The sequence below is a fragment of the Biomphalaria glabrata genome, chromosome 12, assembly GCF_947242115.1.
Source record: "Biomphalaria glabrata chromosome 12, xgBioGlab47.1, whole genome shotgun sequence".
NCBI lineage: Eukaryota > Metazoa > Mollusca > Gastropoda > Planorbidae > Biomphalaria > Biomphalaria glabrata.
The window spans coordinates 6,158,773-6,185,594 of NC_074722.1; the positions used below are offsets into that span (position 1 = coordinate 6,158,773).

Here is a 26,822-nt window from a genome sequence, read left to right on the forward strand (position 1 = left end):
ACAAAACAGTTGTACCCTTCTAGTTTGTAAGGGAACTGTCCTGTATGTGCAAGTGCAAAATGCAATGTACAGGAATTCAAAGTAGCGCTAACACTGTGTCTAATATTCTTTTTAACTGCCCCAGACTTGCTGGTCTCCGTCTCGACAGGTCTGGGAAACCAAAAATTCTCGACTTGTATGGTGACATGTATGCACTACGATTTTGCAAGAGAGGATTTGAGCCTCCGAAGCCCTCAAATGGAGTTTGATGATGATGATGATTTAATTTCTGTTTTTGTAGTTTTTATGGCGTCTTTCGTTCTCTATAAAAGGCCTATACATTCACATTGAATAAGTTAATGTCGGTTTATCATAATGTAGAAATATCAAATTATGTTTTAAATTGCCAAATCAAACATTCTATAAACGAAAACCCACCAGTCTATATCTTGTTGTCCACACAGAGACGCCTTGCTGACCAGTATCATCAACTGTTCCACCAGTTTCTTCTCTGGGTTCATCATTTTTATGATACTAGGCTACATGTCGCACAACACTGGTCAACCAATAGATGAAGTAGCCACTGAAGGTAAGTCCATTGTCCACACCTTCAAAACTTAGACACGTTTGGACAAGAGAGGGCAAAGCCAATGAAGAAATCGTCCACATGATATTCTGGGTCTCGAGACACAGTAGACAAAAAAAAAGGATTGACCCAATAAAATATATAATCTTATACTATAAAGCAGAAAGTAAGTAGTATGTATGTATGTATGTATGTTATGTGTGTGTATGTCCGACATAGAAATCAAAACCGTTTGACCAATCTTGATAAAACTTGGCATAAATGTTCCATGGGTACTGACTGGAGTATGTAAAGTAGCCCTAAAACAAGCTTAATGCCCTCAAAAAAAAGTTGCCCAACTCTAAGGAAGTATTACTATTTTATGGATCTAAGTCATATAGCCATTTTTACATGAGACAAGATCGAAAGGATCTAGATCTAGATCTAATTTTAAGAACTACACTTTGCAAAGATAATATTTTTTACTTTAACACATTAATACACTTCATATGGTCTAGTAAATTTCACTATTTAATACAATTAATCTTTAAATGTGTGTTTCAAAAAGCAGTTTTACATAAATTCGTACATTATATCTGCAAATTTAGACATCCTGACGTGCTTTATATCCCATTCATCGCTGGCTTCTTTCATTTTTATAGCTACATTAATCTCTATCAAAGAAACCTTTTAAAAATCGGATAAACCCGTATCGATAGTGTTTTATATTTGATGTCAATGTAACGGGTAAACCCATTTTCGCAAAACCACTTTTATTTTCGTGGCGAAAGAGAAAAACATGAAAGGAACATTAGCTAAGTTTGACATAGATCTAAATCCAATCCACTACATTAGCAATAAACAAACTAAGGCCCGCAGGCCGCGGTTAATATTCGGCTAGTATAAATATGTAATATACAACTAGACACCAAATAAAAAAGAGAATCTAAAATAAAGCTACATCTGACAGTCGCACTGATCACTCTCTCTCTCTGATTACCACCAGGTCCAGGTCTTGTGTTCATCGTCTACCCAGAGGCCATCTCCACGCTACCAGGTGCTACCTTCTGGGCCATTATATTTTTTCTTATGCTGCTGACCCTTGGACTAGACAGTTCGGTGAGTGTCAATCCTCTACTCCTAGTTAGCAAATGACGTCAGTGGTGAATGTACTCTTAATGCCTTTGATTGATCTCATCGATCTGATCTTGCCATTTATTGGAGCTCGTCGGTTAACAAACTCTGGCGCTATTATTGTATTTGTAACTTGAACAACGAGCAAGAGTTGAATGGTACCAAGTGCACTAGTTAATGGGGCAGCAAGTCAAAGCAGCACTGCAGAGAGAAGACCTATAGTTCGGTTATCTTAAAATGTATTTGAGCTATATCTGTCTTTTCTCCTTTCAATCTTCCCACTTTTGTTTTCTATTTTTTCCCCCTCCCATCCATCCTAAAGACTTTTGAAAAGGTTTTACCAGCCGCGTCCCCTTGATTTTACTTTCCAACACACTGAGATCATCATTCTTCGGAAAAACAGAACTAGTTTGGAGCCGGCGATAACATTTATGGAAAGTTGGACCAAGAAAATATAATAATATATTTGGATCTAGAAGGCGCGGTGGCTGAATTGTAAAACGTTTGGTTTACCGAACCGGGGGTGAAGACTGGGATTTATAATATCGAGACCTTTAAGGGGGGGGGGGGGGCATCCGAATCCACCCAACTCTAATGGGTACCTGATATTAGTTGGGGAAAAGTGAAGGCGGTTGGTCGTTGTGCTGGCCACTTAACACCCTCGTTAACGGTGGGGTACCGAAACACAAGATCATTACATCATCTTCCCTATAGATCGCATGGTCTGAAAGAGGAACTTAAAAAATAATTTAATATTTATATCTATGTAATTTAGTGCTTGGCCGTTATGGGTGGGGCTTTTGGGTGGTCGCACCTGATCGCCGCCCCCTTAACGCCGCCTATGTAAAAATCAGTCAATAGGTCAGTAAAGTCAATATCAATATTTACTTGAATACAATTATGATCAGTGACCAGCATAGTGCTAGTACACAGAGCTGGAGAGTCAGAAACAATATATTGATTTGATTGGTTACGTCTGCAAGTGACTGCCTAATGGTTTGCATTGAATGCCAGAACAAAGTCTGGCCATGGAGAGCTCTAATTAGGTTAAGTGATGAAATGAAAGGTGAAGGACGTTGAACACCCGATTTTTTTTCCCCCTTCGATCTTACTAGGTAAAAGAATGTACGTTCGAGCTGTAAGCTCCCCCAAGAGCGTCAAGCGTTTTCTTGCGTTCTGAACTGCAGAAATAAAGTCTTCTTGCATCTAGACAACACTATAGTCTTCTTGCATCTAGACAACACTAGTCATTCAAGTAAAAAAAAAAAAAGCGCAGGTCAACTTGACGTAGTGGGAGGCGGCGCTGGCCAATGCTTCAATGCGAGTGACATTCTGGGTGCTTATAGTGCAGGTATGTCTGAAATGGGCATTATCGTATAGAATCCTATTTGTTAAAAGTAAGTTGCTGGTCTACAATGGTTGTTCTTTTTGTTTGTTTCAAACACAACTCAACAAAACGATGTTCGACAGTTGAGAGGGACATTTCTACCGTTCTGTCGACATAGTTGAGTAGAATCAAGTATCAAGTAGTTATATCAATTGGTTTGGATCAATCATGTCGTTAAATTTGTTTTAGATCTAGACTAACAAGAATAAATCAGTTCGATTACAAATAGTTTAACCAATTGTTTTTTTGTTTAGTGCAAGTTCACGCTTTTAACTTTCTCAATACGCTATGATCCTGTCGCTGGTCTGGACCAGTTGGAACGGATGGGGGGGGGGGGGAGAGAAAAAAGGGGGTATCTTGGTGATCGCTTGATAAAAGCTTGATAAAAAAAAACCTGAACGACCTGAGTTCAAACTCTGGGACTAAGGTCTCCACAGTCTCCTAATATCTATGTGTTAACAACTATACTAGGGAAGCGCTTATTAAAATAGAATGTTTCAAACTTTTCTCTCTACAAAATATAAAGGGGACTAATTCAACTTATGCCATTTTATCATTCAAATACAATTTCTTTCCATTGTTCGAGATATCAAAGAATATAATTAACTAACAATAGCCAATTAACTCATTGTTTTTTTAGCGGCCCCCGTAAGGGGAAAAAGCCGCTATTAGGTTTGTGCAAAATGTCCGTCTGTCCGTCTGTCACACTCAGATCTCGAAAACTAGAAGTGATATGAAAAATATTATTTCATCATTAAATGCGGCTTGAAAAGTTTAGGTGCAACTTTTGTTTCTAAAAGCAAACCGTTTAATTTATAAAATTAATTATGCAAGCGATTTTTTCATAAAAATACACCATTTCTAAAACAATTACGTAAATGTAAAGGAGGCAATGTTACAATATGCTAACAAAGGTTGACAATTCCGTGTATTTTCAGTATCACTAAGTCAAATATATTTTTAAAATGTACAGGAAATGTTTACAACAAATATAAATAATAGTTAAAGATGTTTTTTCTGGTCAACTAGCTGCTAAAATTAAAAAGAAAACATTTCTGTTTGTTTATAAAGGCTAATAATGCACTTTGTATGTAAATATCACGCACATTTTTTTAAATGGACTTCTTATGCAGCGATTTTCGTGCAGTAGCGTAACGTCGCAACATGATCAGGTGCAAAACCAATTCCTTAAACTTTTTTAAAAAATCAGATTTTATTTATTTTTTGTTTAGTGCCCCCATCCGAATAAAAGAAGATTATTTTTGTGCGTTTCGTCTGTTGGTCGGTCTGTCCGTCACGATTAGATTAAAAAAACTAGAACTCTAAAAGCAATTGAAAATCTGATTTACCCTTTAATTTTCCTCCCGTAACATCTCAATAGTTTTAATTATCTGAAAATTGATTGTTCCGGATTTTTTTTGTGCAAAACTAATCAACCCCAACAAATGTTTGTTTGCTCTTCTAATTTATATTACATTCAATTTCCATGCTTAAACGTTGCAAAAACACATTATCAATAATATGTTGTTCCGTTTTTTATGTAAACAGCATATTAATGCTAAATCAAAATCTCTATACTGACTTATATTTCATTAAGTGTAAAAATGTTCCGGATATTGTTTTATAAAGCATAAATTATGCCTAATGATTGTTTGAAATCGCATAATTTACTAATATTACACTTATATTATTTGACAATGTGTCACTATAATTTGGTTATCAATATCAAATTGTTCCGTATTTTCATCTTTAAACAAATTTTAAAAATAACGACAATAGGTTGTTCAGGGCTTTAAAAAAAAAGTAATTTACTAGAATTGATTACTGAACATTACTTTTTAGACATTTCATTTTCTTGCTGAAACATAACATAGAAGTTTTGTAATCGATAAAGAATGTTCCGGATTTTGTTTCTTACAAATCGTCGCCAGAAAGTTCCAAATTTTTTAAAAAATCTACTAACGCCAAATAATTGTTTGAACTCCCTCTTCTAATTAATAAACAAATAATCTTCTCATTTACGAAATAATGTTTTTACGGATTTTTATGAAAAATATTTTAACTCACTACTCTCTTACAGTATATTTAACTTTCTACCTAAAACATTAAAAAATCTAATTATCGTTAATATTATGTTCCGATTTTTAAGGAAAACAGAATCCAAACACCAAAGTAAGGTATGAAAATCTCTCCACATGGCTGTAGTACATCTAATTTTTATACGAGACCATCCAAAAATTTAATTAACGGTATTACATTTATCTGAAATTCTCTTTTCCTTTTATTATTTATACAAACATCCGGAACAATCTATTATATAAACTTTTCAATTGTGTTCATACCTAAAAATTATTGCGATGTTTTGAAACGTAAAATAAAGGTTAATCATTTTTTTTATAACTTTTAGTTGTTGTTTTTTTTATAACAAGATGACGGACAGACCGACTGACAGACAAAACGCAAAAACAATGCGGCTTTGATCCTCTTTAAATAAATTCTATTAGAACTCAGTGCACCAATGTCTATGAACCCTCGTTAAATATCTCGTGTAAATAAAGACATTTTTTTATGGTACCGGTACTAGCCTATTGTGAGGTAATGGAATTTTTTTTCTTTGACGTCATATGAATGACTCTTTAAATGTAATGCTAAAAGAACGCACTCGGTGCACCAATGTCTATGAACCCTCGATAAATGGCTCTTATTGATGAAAACATATTTTAGTCTAACTGAGCCGTGTGACGTAGTGTTTTTTTTTCCTTTGACGTCATATGGAATGAATTCTTTAAATGAAATGCTAAAAGAACGCACTCGGTGCACCAAAGTCTATGAACACTCGATAAATGGCTCGTAATGATGAAGACGATTTTTAGTCTAGCTAGGCCGTGTGACGTAGTGTTTTTTTTTCCTTTGACGTCATATGGAATGAATTCTTTAAATGAAATGAAAAAAGAACTCGGTATAGTAATGTTTATTAAGCCTCGTTATGTGACTCGCGTTTAAAAAAGGAATGATATCTTGATTTAGATCTAATCTAGATTTTTTAAACTAGATCTAGATTTTTATTACAGTATATCTAGATCTGGATTTATATTCTAATTAAAATTATTTTAGAGTCTTGATCTACAATTTCTAGATCTAGTTAAGACTAAAATAGACTAGATTAAGATGTAGAATTTCAATTTCTAAACTTAAAGTGTAAAAAAAAGTGTAGATTTTCATTTCCAAACGTTTTGATCAATATTGCAATGTTTTAATATACTAAAACTAATCTACTTTTTTAATTTAATTTAAATTTAAATTTACGGCTAATGAATCTTTGAAACATTATTACTTTTGACCATCAAAATTAAATCACCTCTTGAATATTATTTGCAAATATGCAGATCCGACAGGGATCCGACTTCGACGGGGGCCGCCTCTGAGTTTGTGTAACACAAACTCTCTTTGTAATCTTGTTTCATCGATTCTTGTTTTGTCAGCTAAAAAAAAATAATTCAGCTTTACTCGAGATTGGATGTGGGAGAAATAACGTGTACAAACTTTTTACCAGACAGACAGACAGAAAGACAGCGTGAGTTGATATGAGCTTTGTAAAAAAACAACAACAGCTTAATACAACACAATACACATATTGCCAATAGTTATGCACCTGCACATGAATTTTGTGTAAATCAAAAATACAGCAGACGTCTTCACATCTTTTCTACTGCTAAAATCTACATTGTAGTTCAAATCTTTTAAGGGAAATGATGGCTGTTTACTACCATGTGGATTTTTGTCTAGCTAAGTGATCTCTCTCTTTTTTTTTTTTTTTTTTCAGGTTGTTAAATTCGTATACTAGTAAAAGCGTCTAGATTTAGATCTAGACTGGGGATGTGTGATGTTAATATAAATATAAATGAATATAAATATTGATACATACAACAGATGGGAGCATGTACCTGACCTTTATTTCACGTCGCCCTGGTACCCCCATTATACCCCACTCCTTAATGGCGCCACAACTAGTGGAAATCAAACACAGCACCATCTCCCCCCCCCCCCCTTCTTTTGTCTAGGTCACGTGCAGACGACTTCAGAAAGCGTAGTTCTAAATACGGTGGCGAGAGTTTATTAATAGTAACAGCTTACTGAATCCGCGGAGTAATTCTACTTTGTGAAGCTGAAACAAAAAGCATTTTAAAAATATCGATGATCTTAAATGATAAAAGTTAAAATATATTAGGCCTTTTAAAAAAAATTTTCATGTCATCGGATTCGGTCTTCCCAAAAAGAAACCTACGTCAGATACAGACACACCGGTACGTTACTATAGCTCAGACTTACATAAGAACATGACCTTTTTCAAATCATTGACTCTGCTTTAATTCTTTATGATTAGAAATACGTCTTGGGATCAAATCTTTCTCGAAGTAGTCGTCTGTTGGCCAGTGCATTGATCATCTTTTCTTATTCCTTCACTTTTAAACATACCTACGCTAAAAAAAATGAGTCCCTAATTTGGACCATTTTATAACATTAGATTGTCCGTGTACTAGAAAGATGGGTAGATTTCAAATATCAATCTAGGCACTTAAACAGTTGATTGATTAAATATATTTGAAAAAAAAAAAAAAAGGCACCGTTTCTGCTGTGCGCCATCTAGCGGTAATTCAGGACCAGTAACTCTAATAGATTCGATGCCAGAGCAGACGCGACTCGTCCATTAGCTCAACAAATAACGCATTGTTCTTCAAACATTGTTCCTCGCAAGAAATGATTGAATTTTTTTTTTCAAATATTTCACTTTAAAAAAAAGAGTTTTTATTTTTTAAAATACAATCGAAGGCACATGTAAATGCTTTGATTTAGTTAAGGATATAGGAAACAAGGCATCACTTCTATTGGGGCTTGGATTCTGAGGATCAAATTGAACGAGTCATGCCAATTTGTTTAAAAACATTTATCTGAGTTTTAACTTCAAAAATGTGTTCAAATCTTCCGAGAGTCCACGTTTTAAATCTAGGATCAGAGTTACTATGGCAAGCAATTTCTGATTATATGTGCCAGGCGTATGTGTTTGTTTGTATGTTTGTGAAAGAATAGGCATACTTGTTTGTGTATTGCTGGCGGTACTGGCGTTGGCCTGTGTTTTTGAAGATACAAAAGTAAAAAAAAAACAACGAACTATATAAACATTTGTTATAATGAATGTTATATGTGATCGTATTTAAAATGTACAATATACATTTTGACCGTCGTCTTCTCCAATAGATTGACTAGGCTGGCACTTCTTTAGTTGAATAGATTGACTAGGCTGGCACTTCTTTAGTTGAATAGATTGACTAGGCTGGCACTTCTTTAGTTGAATAGATTGACTAGGCTAGCACTTCTTTAGTTGAGTAGATTGACTAGGCTAGCACTTCTTTAGTTGAGTAGATTGACTAGGCTGGCACTTCTTTAGTTGAGTAGATTGACTAGGCTGGCACTTCTTTAGTTGAATAGATTGACTAGGCTGGCACTTCTTTAGTTGAATAGATTGACTAGGCTAGCACTTCTTTAGTTGAATAGATTGACTAGGCTAGCACTTCTTTAGTTGAATAGATTGACTAGGCTAGCACTTCTTTAGTTGAATAGATTGACTAGGCTAGCACTTCTTTAGTTGAATAGATTGACTAGGCTAGCACTTCTTTAGTTGAATAGATTGACTAGGCTAGCACTTCTTTAGTTGAATAGATTGACTAGGCTAGCACTTCTTTAGTTGAATAGATTGACTAGGCTAGCACTTCTTTAGTTGAATAGATTGACTAGGCTAGCACTTCTTTAGTTGAATAGATTGACTAGGCTAGCACTTCTTTAGTTGAGTAGATTGACTAGGCTGGCACTTCTTTAGTTGAGTAAATTGACTAGGCTGGCACTTCTTTAATTGAGTAGATTGACTAGGCTGGCACTTCTTTAGTTGAATAGATTGACTAGGCTGGCACTTCTTTAGTTGAGTAGATTGACTAGGCTAGCACTTCTTTAGTTGAATAGATTGACTAGGCTAGCACTTCTTTAGTTGAATAGATTGACTAGGCTGGCACTTCTTTAGTTGAGTAGATTGACTAGGCTGGCACTTCTTTAGTTGAGTTGATTGACTAGGCTGGCACTTCTTTAGTTGAGTAGATTGACTAGGTTAGCACTTCTTTAGTTGAGTAGATTGACTAGGCTAGCACTTCTTTAGTTGAATAGATTGACTAGGCTAGCACTTCTTTAGTTGAATAGATTGACTAGGCTGGCACTTCTTTAGTTGAGTAGATTGACTAGGCTGGCACTTCTTTAGTTGAGTAGATTGACTAGGCTGGCACTTCTTTAGTTGAGTAGATTGACTAGGCTGGCACTTCTTTAGTTGAGTAGATTGACTAGGCTAGCACTTCTTTAGTTGAGTAGATTGACTAGGCTGGCACTTCTTTAGTTGAATAGATTGACTAGGCTGGCACTTCTTTAGTTGAGTAGATTGACTAGGCTGGCACTTCTTTAGTTGAATAGATTGACTAGGCTAGCACTTCTTTAGTTGAGTAGATTGACTAGGCTGGCACTTCTTTAGTTGAATAGATTGACTAGGCTAGCACTTCTTTAGTTGAGTAGATTGACTAGGCTGGCACTTCTTTAGTTGAATAGATTGACTAGGCTGGCACTTCTTTAGTTGAGTAGATTGACTAGGCTGGCACTTCTTTAGTTGAATAGATTGACTAGGCTAGCACTTCTTTAGTTGAGTAGATTGACTAGGCTGGCACTTCTTTAGTTGAGTAGATTGACTAGGCTAGCACTTCTTTAGTTGAGTAGATTGACTAGGCTGGCACTTCTTTAGTTGAATAGATTGACTAGGCTAGCACTTCTTTAGTTGAATAGATTGACTAGGCTAGCACTTCTTTAGTTGAGTAGATTGACTAGGCTAGCACTTCTTTAGTTGAATAGATTGACTAGGCTGGCACTTCTTTAGTTGAGTAGATTGACTAGGCTGGCACTTCTTTAGTTGAGTAGATTGACTAGGCTGGCACTTCTTTAGTTGAGTAGATTGACTAGGCTGGCACTTCTTTAGTTGAGTAGATTGACTAGGCTAGCACTTCTTTAGTTGAATAGATTGACTAGGCTGGCACTTCTTTAGTTGAATAGATTGACTAGGCTGGCACTTCTTTAGTTGAATAGATTGACTAGGCTGGCACTTCTTTAGTTGAATAGATTGACTAGGCTGGCACTTCTTTAATTGAGTAAATTGACTAGGCTGGCACTTCTTTAGTTGAATAGATTGACTAGGCTGGCACTTCTTTAGTTGAATAGATTGACTAGGCTGGCACTTCTTTAGTTGAGTAGATTGACTAGGCTGGCACTTCTTTAGTTGAATAGATTGACTAGGCTAGCACTTCTTTAGTTGAATAGATTGACTAGGCTAGCACTTCTTTAGTTGAATAGATTGACTAGGCTAGCACTTCTTTAGTTGAATAGATTGACTAGGCTGGCACTTCTTTAGTTGAGTAAATTGACTAGGCTAGCACTTCTTTAATTGAATAGATTGACTAGGCTAGCACTTCTTTAGTTGAGTAGATTGACTAGGCTGGCACTTCTTTAGTTGAATAGATTGACTAGGCTAGCACTTCTTTAGTTGAATAGATTGACTAGGCTAGCACTTCTTTAGTTGAGTAGATTGACTAGGCTGGCACTTCTTTAGTTGAGTAGATTGACTAGGCTAGCACTTCTTTAGTTGAGTAGATTGACTAGGCTGGCACTTCTTTAGTTGAGTAGATTGACTAGGCTAACAATCATATAACAGAATAGATTGGACAGTCTAGCAATCATAATGACTATTGAGCTCTTAAAAAGAGTGTGTTCACAATCTATGTTTAGTCTAGATAGCTGACTACAACGATTTGGCTCTAGCTATCTAAGCACTAAGACTAAAGGATGTTGATAAAAATATGTCTACTAACTACTAGTGTTGCTGTGATGTACATGTAACGTTTGCTCACCCTGACTCTAGATTTATTTTCCTCACCCTGACTCTAGATTTATTTCCCTCACCCTGACTCTAGATTTATTTTCCTCACCTTGACTCATTTCCCTCACCCTGACTCTAGATTTATTTCCCTCACCCTGACTCTAGATTTATTTTCCTCACCTTGACTCATTTCCCTCACCCTGACTCTATAGATTTATTTTCCTCACCCTGACTCTAGATTTATTTCCCTCACCCGGACTCTAGATTTATTTTCCTCACCTTGACTCATTTCCCTCACCCTGACTCTATAGATTTATTTTCCTCACCCTGACTCTAGATTTATTTTCCTCACCTTGACTCATTTCCCTCACCCTGACTCTATAGATTTATTTCCCTCACCCTGACTCTAGATTTATTTCCCTCACCCTGACTCTAGATTTATTTCCCTCACCCTGACTCTAGATTTATTTTCCTCACCTTGACTCTAGATTTATTTCCCTCACCCTGACTCTAGATTTATTTCCCTCACCTTGACTCTAGATTTATTTTCCTCACCTTGACTCTAGATTTATTTCCCTCACCCTGACTCTAGATTTATTTTCCTCACCCTGACTCTAGATTTATTTCCCTCACCCTGACTCTAGATTTATTTCCCTCACCTTGACTCTAGATTTATTTTCCTCACCCTGACTCTAGATTTATTTCCCTCACCCTGACTCTAGATTTATTTCCCTCACCCTGACTCTAGATTTATTTTCCTCTCCCTGACTCTAGATTTATTTTCCTCACCTTGACTCTAGATTTATTTTCCTCACCCTGACTCTAGATTTATTTCCCTCACCCTGACTCTAGATTTATTTTCCTCACCTTGACTCATTTCCCTCACCCTGACTCTAGATTTATTTCCCTCACCCTGACTCTAGATTTATTTTCCTCACCTTGACTCATTTCCCTCACCCTGACTCTAGATTTATTTCCCTCACCCTGACTCTAGATTTATTTTCCTCACCTTGACTCATTTCCCTCACCCTGACTCTAGATTTATTTTCCTCACCCTGACTCTAGATTTATTTTCCTCACCTTGACTCATTTCCCTCACCCTGACTCTAGATTTATTTCCCTCACCCTGACTCTAGATCTATTTCCTTCACCCTGACTCTAGATTTATTTCCCTCACACTGACTGCAGATTTATCTCCCTCACCCTGACTCTAGATTTATTTCCCTCACACTGACTGCAGATTTATCTCCCTCACCCTGGTTTACTTTGTTCACCCTGCTTTGCATTGGGAATTCAGATGTTTTAGACTAAGTGATATTTTTTTTGGTGTTGTAAATCAGTACATGTGACTTTAGTCTTTATGGTCAAATTTTATTGACAAGTTTAAGTTTTATACTAGAACAAAGATAAGCCAGTTGATTTGAACATATTGCCTTATATTGACTTTAAGAAGCGAGGAGATTTATATCTCTGGCACAAGGGAGGTAAACAGCCAACAAACATTGACACTACTTAGACCTGCTTCTGATCATTTAACTTACGACCCAATCAGAATCGATCAATGGCGGCATTTATCTCACTTCCGGCCCAGGATGCGCTTTTCCTTCCCGGTCTTTACAAAATTATTTTTCGATCAACAGAAACGTTGGTAAAGCGAAGGTGGGGGGTAGGGTAGGAAATGGGTTTGGGGGGGGGGGGAGGGGGTTAAATCTTGGCCTCCATTTTTTTATCGAATCCATGGCCCATGAAATTATCTAAAGTTTCTTTTGTGTAAACTTGTGCGCGGCTTTCTGGTCTGACCTATAGATTATTTACGGCGACGTTAGTTGGTATACTTTATAGTTAGTAAGGATAGCGAGAGACCATTACTTTATTATAAGTGTTTATACGGAGTATGCAGTTTTGAAGATTTATTGACTGAAAGATGTGAGCCAGTTAATGCTAGAAGATATGGTCTAGTGTTTAAGACGGAGGAATATTGGCGAGGTGGATAATGTTATTTTGTTTTATGACTTGTCTTCTATGGTTACGCTGCTAAATATAGATGATTACAACTTGTGGATATATCGCTGTAAAATAAACTTTTGAAGTATACAGTAATCTAATGATCTGATTTAATCTCTGTGGCATTTTACGTCTCGAGATCATCTTTTCCCTTTGCAACTTCTTGCGTGACTAAAGAGGCCAATCCGTCATACACAACTGCGGTTACAGGTTGGGCATCTGTAATCACCAGGCGCCGTTGCACTTTCACCCTTCTTTCTACTACTGTTGTGTATGGCATCTGCAATCCGGGACCCTTCCTTTATGCTCGCTCTCCGTGTGTATCTATCCAGTGCCACTTTTCCCCAGCTGCTAGTGTCGATTTTGAAGAGCTTCATGTCGCCTATATGCATACATCGATATACCTTTACAGTGCACCACCAACGTTCTACTGTCTTCTGTTCACCATACAGAATGTCTTGTGGAAGTCGACCTTGTGGCATTCTAATGATACCATGATAAATGTGACATTCTAATGATACCATGATAAATGTGACATTCTAGTGATACCATGATAAATGTGACATTCTAATGATACCATGATAAATGTGACATTCTAGTGATACCATGATAAATGTGACATTCTAATGATACCATGATAAATGTGACATTCTAATGATACCATGATAAATGTGACATTATAATGATACCATGATAAATGTGACATTCTAATGATACCATGATAAATGTGACATTCTAATGATACCATGATAAATGTGACATTATAATGATACCATGATAAATGTGACATAATGATACCATGATAAATGTGACATTATAACGATACCATGATAAATGTGACATTATAATGATACCATGATAATGTTAACGCATGGATCAACTCTTGTCTAAGCTCTGAAGTCTGTCAGATGAATGTACAAGAAGAACTCTAGATGGCTGTAGTTTATGCAGAGCTGGATTTAGCAACAGGCAACACAAGCTGTATCCGAGGACCCCTATGAAATATTTAGCTATAGACATATAATATCTGGACTTGTAATAAAGGGCCCCATGTCTCTAATAGCTTAGGGCCTTTTCGTGTCTAAAAACGGCTGAAATTTTCATTGTATATCTTGAATGTATTAGCCTTGACCTTCACTCTTCTGACCCTGATTCTCTATCAAGAAAACAAATGACTCTTATGTACGTCCATACTATAGTTGCGCTCCACAAACAATAGAAGAGCCTATAAAATAAATTAATTATTTCATTCGAACTAAATACCAGACACCAATTGAGTTCATGTAAAGTATAAATTAATGGTTGGTTCAAAGTCCAGGTCTATAGTAATTAATTAATTAATTAATAATTTTAGGAGAGTTCCAGGAATTTTTCGTATCTCTGTAGCTACCCTCCTAATGGAGTTGTTCCACCCTGTTTATCGATTATTGTGATCCTGTTCTTTTTTCCCTTCTTATAACCTGTCACCAGGCCCTAAACATTTTCCGGCCCTGTGCGAAATGGATTGCACAGGACCCAGTGAGCGTAGGGATAATATTAATAAGTGGAGATAAGGATTTTGTATTAGAAAATAAATTCGTCTTTGCATTACATTTTTATTAAACTAAAGCTGACAGTGCCTTTTTTTTTTAAATCGCGCGTAGTATTGGCGTTTACTATATTGACACCACACAATGACAATTTTTGTCTATTCTTAATTTTTTTATGAGTTTTCAGGAGATTTTAATAACATAAGGAGATTTCCAGGAATTTTTCGTATCTTTTAGAATTTCATGACATTTCCCAGATTTGCCGGAAAATCATGAGGCCGCGGAAACCTTAATTATAATGTTACGTTCTTCTCTATCAGGCCTTCTGTAAACACTGCCCAACACAACACAGCACATCTAAAACATCAACTTGACAACAAGAGTCTCAAGTAACAAGGTGGCGGTTTCATTACATATACATCAACAACAGCCAATAAACATAATTGGCTACACTAACTTCAAATGCTTTGCTACACTACAGAACTGCCTAACTAATCACTACAAGTCTCTCTAGCTCGTACAGCTACATTTTCGAGGACTCACTTCGTAGCACACAGTCCTTACTGCTTGCTGTCCTGGACTCTACTCTCTTTCTAACACGCTCTGTTTCTGGTCCGTGAAGGCTCTCGTCACATGACCACAGCACGGGCCATAATTGCGTGTATTAGCAGTACTGTCCCTTGTTCAACAGCCGTTGACCTGTCTGATTCGCCACACACACATTAACCCTTTCAGTCCACCACTAAGGTTACAACAATAAGTTATAATGGTTTATTTTAATAGTTTACACCTAGAATTAGCGCAGGGCTTTTGAAAGAGCGGGGCACACTGCGGCCGCCTAGGCTGCAGTGGCCTAAGGCCGTCCCTTCCTGTCATTCTTCCTTTCAGTGAAAGACAATAAAGTTCTTTTTACCATTTACAATGGTAGCGACCAAGATGCTTAGTAACGATGTTACTGTCAATGTTGGGCACGTAATAATCCAGCATTGTGTCTTTTTTACGTTGCCATGGTAACCAGACCGCTGATTTGCATACGAATGTTTCCTCAGTTTGGCGGATCAGAAGCCATCATTACTGCATTAGCGGACGAGTTTCCAGTCTTGAGGCGGCACAGGGAGCTGTTCGTAGGCTGCCTCTTTACACTTTACTTCATCGTAGGTCTGGCCAGCGTTTCAGAGGTGAGTACCTTAGCACAACTATCTTTACACTCTGAAACTTAGTTAAGATATCTTAACACCCAGTACCTTAGTACTACTATCTTTACATCTAGTACCTTAGTGCAAGTATCTTTACGCCCATGTCTCAAAAAGGTCTCTGTATCTAAGACTAATATTAAGCTATGTGTGTGTGTGTTATGAGAGTGTCAATTAGTCAATTTTAAAACATTAAAACAAACAACGAAACACGCAGACAATGAAGACTTTGACAATAAAATGCTAGGTTTATGTTTATTCTCCCCCTATTAGTATGTAGGATATGCTATACGTATCAATTATCTCTTGTTCATTTTAGTCCTCCTCTTAAGTACTTGCTCGTGTGATTCAACGAGAATCTTAATTCAAAAGTTTTGTTTTTTGTTGTTGTTTTGTTTTTGTGACCTGTGGAGAGAAGGATAAACCAAACAAACTCAGAGATCCTCAGATACAAAATAATGGCACTATGGCAGAAAGGCGTCTTAACATTCCAATTAACAGAAATTAAAAGAATTGTTTTCCTACTTTTGGTGATATTTTCTTTCCGTGATTATGTCCCCTGTCATTGTTTGATGTAACCTAAAAAAACAGTATTGCGTTGCACACTGCTTAGCGGAAAACGATCTTTTTATTATTTCTACGATATATCAAGACTTAGACATGAACAAATATGAAGTACATTTGTTAGACCACGTGATGAATTCTATCTCCATAGAAACAAGTTGCTCAACAACGCTATTTGAATATCAAACAGGGAAACGATACGGGCGTCTGTCCGCGAGAATCTTCAGAAATGAATTACCTTTCTGTTCTCGTGATAGAACTACTCCCCCCCCCCCAAGTCGAAACAAAAAAAAAATGTTTTGTTGTCCAGTTTTTATTTGTAACTCTGTGGGCTATCTACCATCTAGATCGAGATGCATTATTTATAATACATTGGGGTCGCTGTGTGGGCTATAGGTCTAGCTGGTCCCACAGTGGTATGTTTTGATTTCTTGTTTTTTTTTTTTTATAAACTGTGAAGCTTTTTCGTGGACAGTCTCATTCCCTATGAATATGAAGATGTGCACAATACCACTATATCATTCCCTATGAACATGAAGATGTACACAATACCACTATATCATTCCCTATGAACATGAAGATGTACACAATACCAATATATCATTCCCTTTCAACATGAAGATGTGCACAATACCACTATATCATTCCCTATGAACATGAAGATGTGCACAATACCACTATATCATTCCCTTTGAACATGAAGATGTGCACAATACCACTGTATCATTCCCTTTGAACATGTAGATGTGCACAATACCACTATATCATTCCCTTTGAACATGAAGATGTCCACTATACCACTATATTATTTCATATGAACATGAAGATGTGCACAATACCACTATATCATTCCCTTTGAACATGAAGATGTGCACAATACCACTATATCATTCCCTATGAACATGAAGATGTGCACAATACCACTATATCATTCCCTTTGAACACGAAGATGTGCACAATACCACTATATCATTCCCTATGAACATGAAGATGTGCACAATACCTCTATATCATTCCCTATGAACATGAAGATGTACACAATACCACTATATCATTCCCTTTGAACATGAAGATGTACACAATACCACTATATCATTCCCTATGAACATGAAGATGTGCACAATACCGCTATATCATTCCCTATGAACATGAAGATGTGCACAATACCACTATATCATTCCCTATGAACATGAAGATGTGCACAATACCACTATATCATTCCCTATGAACATGAAGATGTACACAATACCACTATATCATTTCCTATGAACATGAAGATGTACACAATACCACTATATCATTCCCTTTGAACATGAAGATGTGCACAATACCACTATATCATTCCCTATGAACATGAAGATGTGCACAATAACACTATATCATTCCCTATGAACATGAAGATGTACACAATACCACTATATCATTTCCTATGAACATGAAGATATACACAATACCACTATATCATTCCCTTTGAACATGAAGATGTGCACAATACCACTATATCATTCCCTATGAACATGAAGATGTGCACAATACCACTATATCATTCCCTATGAACATGAAGATGTGCACAATACCACTATATCATTCCCTATGAACATGAAGATGTACACAATACCACTATATCATTCCCTTTGAACATGAAGATGTGCACAATACCACTATATCATTCCCTATGAACATGAAGATGTGCACAATACCACTATATCATTTCCTATGAACATGAAGATGTACACAATACCACTATATCATTTCCTATGAACATGAAGATGTACACAATACCACTATATCATTCCCTATGAACATGAAGATGTGCACAATACCACTATATCATTCCCTATGAACATGAAGATGTGCACAATACCACTATATCATTCCCTATGAACATGAAGATGTGCACAATACCACTATATCATTCCCTATGAACATGAAGATGTGCACAATACCACTATATCATTCCCTATGAACATGAAGATGTACACAATACCACTATATCATTCCCTATGAACATGAAGATGTACACAATACCACTATATCATTCCCTATGAACATGAAGATGTGCACAATACCACTATATCATTCCCTTTGAACATGAAGATGTGCACAATACTATTCATCTAAATCAGTGTTTCCAAAACTTTGTCCTTAACGAACACTTTGCACTTCTGAGTATTTAGCGGAACACTTTGCACTTCTGAGTATTTAGCGGAACACTTTGCACTTCTGAGTATTTAGCGGAACACTTTGCACTTCTGAGTATTTAGCGGAACACTTTGCACTTCTGAGTATTTAGCGGAACACTTTGCACTTCTGAGTATTTAGCGGAACACTTTGCACTTCTGAGTATTTAGCGGAACACTTTGCACTTCTGAGTATTTAGCGGAACACTTTGCACTTCTGAGTATTTAGCGGAACACTTTTCTTGATTTTTAGAGAGATTAATTCACGTGGTAACCTACTTCTTAATTATTCCAGTATTTCGCGCAACCCACTATTCAGGCCTCGCTGAACACATCTGATCTAGACAAAGTGAACAATAAACAACACAATAGCCTATATACATTTCTTAAAGACATAAAATAGTCTTTGATGAACAAATTTACAATAAATTAGCAGCAAAGTTCATAATGTAATTGGACAGTATTAGGGCCGGAAATGTTGAGGGCCTGAGGGGCTACTGCCTAGGGAAACCCCAGGTAAAGAACTTCCACAATCTAGAAAAAAATCGACGGGTCAGCAACTTTACCTTTTTAACAACCATTTATTTCGCATTTTTTCTGACACAACTTACAGTTAATAACACTGTCATGGTTTAAACGTGTCCGATTATATTGTACACGTAATATGCTATCAATTTACTACATTAAGTAAACCCTTACAAAAGTTGTTTTTTTTTGTTACTAAATTATGCATATGAAATAATTTTACTTTAAAAAAAAATAAATCAAATTTACAAGTACTCACTTGTATAATATGTCATGCTTTTAGGCATTATTATTTTTTATATTAATAATTGAATTTTTATCAAAGTGTAGGGGCATCCACAAAATTCTACCCCGGGGCCTCCTTATACTTAAATCCAGCCCTGGCCTGGACAGTATTGTGCAACCTGTTAAACAACTATTAGCTTGCGATTTTAAGATAGTATGATCAGAATGAATGACTTCAGACACCTACTCTGCATTCGAGTGTCACTGTCAGAGACAATGGCCTCTGTTCATAAATTTAAACTTTTGATAAGGGCAATTGTATAATGCTTTTGATGAAGATAAGATCGTATCTCCGTTTTCGGTCACATCGTTAGGAACAGGGCCGGCTTTAGACAATTGGAGGCGCTAGGCGATGTGAATTTGGTGGCCCCCCAAAAAATAGCTAAATGAATAATAAACAGAGAAAAAGTAAAATTACGCAATTTATTTAAAACCTAGTGTACTCCAAAGAATCAACAAACAACAACATAGGACAGAAGTTCTGCTATTTTTTCTCTAAAAAAAATGTTTGACGTTCATTGCGTGACCTCTCAACCAATCGGAGGCCCTAGGTGGCTGCCTAGTTTGCCTTTGCCTGTTGGGAGTGTTGCGATGTGATCTGCAAGGTCAAAACTAGAATCTTGAATAACAACATATGCTTGGCAGATAGAAATCGCATTATCCTAGAAAGTCAATTATGAGTTGAATAGGTTCTTGGGTTCGGGGATTTACGCGCGTCAAACTAAAGCTACATCCTTGCCAACTTGAAAATGCTAAAAAAAATCAAGGATAACATAGGCTAACCATTTTTTGTCTGCAGGGTGGTTTCTATGTGGTCCGTCTGATGGAGACTTTTGGTGCAGGCTATTCCATTCTTTTTGCTGTTTTCTTTGAGACCATAGCTGTGTCGTGGGCTTATGGTAAGTCTTTTGAACCTTAAACAGGTGTGCATAAGGTACTGTAAATAAAAAGATATGTTTGCAGTCACGTGACATGTGCTACTATGTTTTGAATCTTGTCCCCAGGGGTTCACAACTTCGCGGCTGATATCGAGGCAATGATTGGCAGACGACCAGGGCCTTACTGGATGATATGTTGGAGGTTTATAGCACCCGCCTTCTTATTGGTATGTACTCTGAGAAGTCACTGCGTCCACCTCCCTATCCCCCTTTTTCTCCAATCTTCTCTGCAGTATGCTCCCGTTTATATATTTCTTCACCTTCACCTGTTGGGGTACCACACATGATCTAAAAACCATCTCTCTCCATTTCTTTTTTTTTTTTTTTTGCCAGGATTATAGACTCTTCCAGAGCCTGGCCTGTCCACTCCTTAATGTTGTCTTTCCATCACTTCGTCTGCCTCTGTCATTTGCCTGGTGAGCCCGAAAAATCTTGTTATATGGCTGCAAATCATGGTCGGATCCAGAACTTTGGAGTGGGGGGGGGGCGATTTTTTTTCATACCTCAACCCTATCGCCCAGTAAACCCTAACCCTATTCGTAAACGTGCTTACAGCATATATATATATATATATATATATATATATATATATATATATATATATATATATATATATATATATATAATATATGAGAATAAAAAAGCAGTATTTCTCAACCTTCGGCGAAAAAAAAAACAAAAGACTGTCATGTTGAGGCCTTTCTCTTTCAAGCTTGGGGGTCTGGGGGAGCGCTGTAAGGTAAGCCTTCCGATTGGAATTCGGGGCCCAAAGTGTTTTCTTGCATTTTTCACTGCAAAAACGCCTTCTCCTGACATCTACAGCTCACTATTTATCAGTGAGGTTCGGGGCGAACCTTGCATTCTTCACTGAAGAAACGCATTCTCCTTACCTAAAGCTCAAAAAAGGACCTTTTGAATAATGTTGTGCTTCAAAAATATTCTCATATGAATTTATAGGCCCTTAATACATTGGAAATAAAACCGATTTATTCCTTGAAAAAGTCAGATGCTCCACATATTTAGATTAAGGCTTTGAGGATCGCCGCCGAAAAAAAAAATCGATATATAATATTCAATAACATTTAAGCATAAACTGTGAGTTATAGTTTCAAATTTAACTAGAAAAATATCAGATTGAGTAAAGGTTGGAAAAAGGCGACTAGCAAAAAAATAATTTGGGTTTAAAATTAATCTCAAACGTGTCTCTTATACTGAACATTTTCGTTTGAATTATAACTTTTCCAAAGCAAAGTCTTTCTTAAAATAATTATGATAAATTCATGTGAAATTACATAAACTCTGTCTGGAAAGGGGAGGGGCGGTAGAATGATAACAATTAATCCTCGCTCCTTTTTATAATTTCTGCTAATGATTTCATTTGGCATTAAAGAATAGGGTTGGGGCGACTTGATATAAGAATTTAATTTATAGCATATATAAATTATATTAGTGACAGATTTTTTTTTAATTTTGTAATTTCTTAACTATAATACAAAAAGAAAAAATATTGCTTTGTCCGATGAGGGAAAGGTGATGGCATGTATCGCACCTCCCAACTTTTTCCTTTTTCCTTTTATATTTACTAATCATAAAATTTGAGATTAGAGTGTGGTGTGACATAATATACAAATGGGTTTACATATCAATACGTAGTTTATATTATATAGATATTCAACTAATTTTGTTGACAAACTGATTTCTCCATAAAGGTAGGACCCCCCACACACACACTCAAAGGGTTTAGGTGGGAAGGGCAGTAGAGGTATTCGCCCCCCCCCCCCAACCCCACCCAATCGGCCAACAGGGAAACAACATAATATAAAGATCGGTTAAAATATCAAGAACATGTTTTAATCATATAGATATTTAATTGCTTATGTTAGCAAGCTGTGATTTCTACATATAAATTGGACCTCCACCCCCCGCCACTCATAAGTTTATGGTGGGGGGGGGGGCGGCGGATTGATGCCATCGCCCCCTCCCGATCCCACCAAATCGGCCAACTTACTAGGGGGGGGTGCGAAATAATCTAAATATAGTTTGAAATATAAATAATTAGTATATATTATTAACATAAGTAATAAATTCGTATACAAATTGTGTGAATTCTACACTAAAATCCCCCCCCCCCTTTTCAGCAGGGGGGGGGCGGCCGAGTGGGGGGGGGCGATCGCCCCTATTTATTAAGTCATCTATATAGAGGCTACTGACAGCCAACCGATGACACTATGTTGATTAGTGAAAAAAAAAAGGGGGGGGGGAGAACATAAACATCTTTAAAGTCAGACGAAAGTAAATATATATCCCCCTCCCAGCTCCAATATTACACAAGCCACTTCAATCAAGTACTTCAAGGTGAAGATAGTTTCGTCTGATCTATTCTGTTATATATCAATATACAGATAACACTCCGTATACACTGAAACTGACCTCTGTCCACAGTTTATCATCGTGTTTGGCCTGGTCAACCATAAGCCCATGGAGCACGAGGGTTATGTTTACCCGTTGTATGCTAACGTCTTGGGCTGGACCATTGCACTCTCCTCTATTCTATGTATTCCTGGGTTTGCCATTTACAGCATTCTAAGGGCCAAAGGACCTCTTCGGAATGTAAGTATACTTTACATGTTTTATTAAAGTGGAGTAAATTATTGGCCTTCGTAATCATATGTTACATTTTAGCGAGGCTATTTACAAAGAAAATTTCTCAATAGTCATGTATTTGCCTCTGACTATAAAAACCTTTGATTTAGATCAGTAATCTCTGTAGAGTAACGCTGTTATAATCTGTGTTAGACTTACTCTACGTGAAAGGACACAACTAATGCACAGCTAGACATAGTTAGCTTACAACTATGCACAGCTATACATAGTTAGCACACAACTAATGCACAGCTAGACATAGTTAGCACACAACTAATGCACAGCTAGACATAGTTAGCACACAACTAATGCACAGCTAGACATAGTTAGCTCACAACTAATGCACAGCTAGACATAGTTAGCTTACAACTATGCACAGCTAGACATAGTTAGCACACAACTAATGCACAGCTAGACATATTTAGCACACAACTAATGCACAGCTAGACATATTTAGCACACAACTAATGCACAGCTAGACATAGTTAGCACACAACTAATGCACAGCTAGACATATTTAACACACAACTAATGCACAGCTAGACATAGTTAGCACACAACTAATGCACAGCTAGACATAGTTAACACACAACTAATGCACAGCTAGACATAGTTAGCTCACAACTAATGCACAGCTAGACATAGTTAGCACACAACTAATGCACAGCTGAACATAGTTAGCACACAACTAATGCACAGCTAGACATAGTTAGCTCACAACTAATGCACAGCTAGACATAGTTAGCTTACAACTATGCACAGCTAGACATAGTTAGCACACAACTAATGCACAGCTAGACATAGTTAGCACACAACTAATGCACAGCTAGACATAGTTAGCACACAACTAATGCACAGCTAGACATAGTTAGCTCACAACTAATGCACAGCTAGACATAGTTAGCACACAACTAATGCACAGCTAGACATAGTTAGCACACAACTAATGCACAGCTAGACATAGTTAGCTCACAACTATGCACAGCTAGACATAGTTAGCTCACAACTATGCACAGCTAGACATAGTTAGCTCACAACTATGCACAGCTAGACATAGTTAGCTCACAACTATGCACAGCTAGACATAGTTAGCACACAACTATGCACAGCTAGACATAGTTAGCTCACAACTATGCACAGCTAGACATAGTTAGCTCACAACTATGCACAGCTAGACATAGTTAGCTCACAACTATGCACAGCTAGACATAGTTAGCTCACAACTATGCACAGCTAGACATAGTTAGCTCACAACTATGCACAGCTAGACATAGTTAGCTCACAACCATGCACAGCTAGACATAGTTAGCACACAACTATGCACATTTAGACATAGTTAGCTCACAACTATGCACAGCTAGACATAGTTAGCACACAACTATGCACAGCTAGACATAGTTAGCTCACATGCTTATAATTATAATCCTATTTGACAATTTTAACGTTTTTTCCTTCCTGCAGAGAATCTACAAACTGCTGCAGACGACCAATAACAGGGATGCGAAGATTCGAAAGGCTCTGAACACTATCAGACAGAACGGGGACATAGCGGATGTAGGCGTGAGCGTGTAGATATAGGTGTCTGTTCTTCAATTGTCCGCTGTATATATGTACATCGCTGGACACAGTAAGGCCCTGAGGTGTGTAGAGCTCCAGTTAGCAGCCTCACCATCAATGTGCAAGTTGACCATCATTAGCTCAAAGCTGCTCTGGGAACGAAAGTAGATTTTTTTTTTCAAAGTGTTAAAGGTTTCCTAGAGCAAGAAGACGTGAAATTGGTTGCAGTGATTATCATCATGTTTGATATGGTTGATATCAATCATTGGATTGGTCACTTCTAATGCTGATGAATGTGATTGGTCCCTTTTGCTGGCGAAGAATGTCAGACGATCAAAATCAATAACATTACTATTTTTTTTTTCCAGAAAGTCATTTAAAGAATGTATGTATAGACCAAAATTTTAGTTGGTACAATCAGTAGTTTGTGTAGTCTAGACAATAGTTCCTGTTCATGTTACTTTTTACTTGTAATTAGTTTTTCCGTTTAATGTGACTAACTTTGTTCACCACCCATTCAAATACTACCTAGTGGGAAACTCGGTTGAACACAAGAGAGAATGTAGGCATGTAAAATCCTATGATTAATGATTGGTTGGTACTTAGATCTACATTGTTACTTGACAACAGTTCACAGGAAGTAAAATGCTGATTATCTAAGACAATGAATTAGGAGATTATTTAGTTTGTTTACTGTAGTCACCTAAAATTGTAAATTTTTAAAAAATTATATGTAATCTATTCGTCAAAGTTTTGAAATCTTTGATTTTGTTGAATTTAAATATTTTATTTGGAAAATCGACTAAATATTTATGTCCCTACAAAGATAAAAGTCAACGCTTCTTTATCGACGACAGGTCTTGGCCCTAGAGATCTGTATAGATCTTAGACTTCCCGTGTCTACACCAGGAGGGTAATTCCTTGAAATAGATGTGTTTGGGAGGGGGGGGCAGCTGATAGATGTCTAGATGTCCATGTAGTTCATCGTTGGATGTTCATAGTCAACACTGGGGGACAGAACCCCCCCCCCCCTAATGATGATCTTTGTTGTTGTTTGTTTTTTCACGCCAACATAAACCAAATGTGAACTGAACGACACTTAGTTTAGAATCTAAGGTACATCTTATTTTTATGCTGCGGAAAACGAAACGATTGGTTTATAAGCGGGGTCTATCAAAATACATTTCAATATTTGACCGTAAAACTTGATGGTTTGAGTCTGGACTACTCCATTTTGTCTAGCATGGTGTAGGAGACGCGTTCTTTCTTGATAAGCACGTGCCCCGACCTCTGAATGTATTACTGTAATAGAGTTTATATCTAGTTAGTCATGTAGATACAATGATTTGTTTAGAGTATACGTGTAGTACATGTCACGTGACTCAACTGAATACATCCCTGGATGCGGTGTGTTACTTGTTAATTTGTTTTATCTGTTGCCCTGGTCTTCACAGATCTATTTATAAGTGTGTGTGAATTATACATAGATTTTTACTGTTAATTGTAATGTATATATATTCTTTTAAGAGTGTATAAGGTTAAACAGATTTACATAGATAAATAATGATATAATCAGAGAATTCCAGTATGTTTTGAAACGACCAATAAAGTTGTTAGAGCCAGTTTCTGTTTTCTCCAAACATCACTAATAGCTTTAATTAATAGTCTCTGATATTTTGCTCCAACTAGATCAATAGATATCATCCATAAGTGGCTATCTTCGTGGCTTGCTATCACACCCAACCTTTCAATACTCAGAAGCTCATGTAGTCCTAGATGTTTATGTGTAAGATTTTGTGTTTCAGATCGTTTTGATTGTTTGTTCGTGTCTATACTGTCTTGGACAAAGTCATAAAGTCGTTGATTTGATCTCCACTGACTCTCTCTTTCTCTCTCTCTCTCTCTCTCTCTCTCTCTCCAGTCTTTATGTAAGTTTCTGTGAGTTGAAAGGCACTATTTCCAGTGACCCATACTTGACAAAGATCCTACGGACTGATCCTTCATCTTGTTATATCGAAACCACTTTTTTTTTCTGTGATATTTTGTTTCCTTTTCTTCAAAACGTCCATAGCCAAGAAAGCTTTAAAAAAAAAAAAACAAAAAAAAAACACAGCTTACCTCTCCTAATCTATTCAACTTTAATGAATATATTTGTAAAGACTAAAAATGTGTCTTAAACAAGTTTCTGTCTCTGTGTTATTAGTTTTGTTTCTTTTTGTGGATTTTTAAAATTTTTTTTTTTTCATTGGTCTCGTTTTATTTTTGTTCATTATTTACTAGCATACCGGCTACCCCTTTGATTAGTTCCCGTGGCTACCCCTTTGATCAGTTCCCATGGCTACCCCGTTGATTAGTTCCCGTGGCTACCCCGTTGATTAGTTT

At 36.8% G+C, this 26,822-nt stretch overlaps 1 protein-coding gene across 3 annotated transcripts in view; it reads left to right on the forward strand.

Annotated features, from left to right (window-relative positions):
* The window catches only part of LOC106074484 (sodium-dependent dopamine transporter-like), a 68,782-nt gene extending 42,720 nt beyond the window's left edge, over positions 1–26,062 (forward strand). For all 3 annotated transcript variants that reach the window (XM_056007174.1, XM_056007172.1, XM_056007173.1), the window contains 7 exons: positions 444–568; positions 1,551–1,663; positions 15,605–15,733; positions 20,102–20,201; positions 20,307–20,407; positions 22,683–22,850; positions 24,345–26,062. In XM_056007174.1, coding sequence (XP_055863149.1) covers positions 444–568; positions 1,551–1,663; positions 15,605–15,733; positions 20,102–20,201; positions 20,307–20,407; positions 22,683–22,850; positions 24,345–24,455 — 847 coding nt within the window. In that variant the 3' untranslated portion in view covers positions 24,456–26,062. The remainder of the gene's footprint in view (positions 1–443; positions 569–1,550; positions 1,664–15,604; positions 15,734–20,101; positions 20,202–20,306; positions 20,408–22,682; positions 22,851–24,344) is intronic.
* Positions 26,063–26,822: the final 760 nt, after the last annotated feature.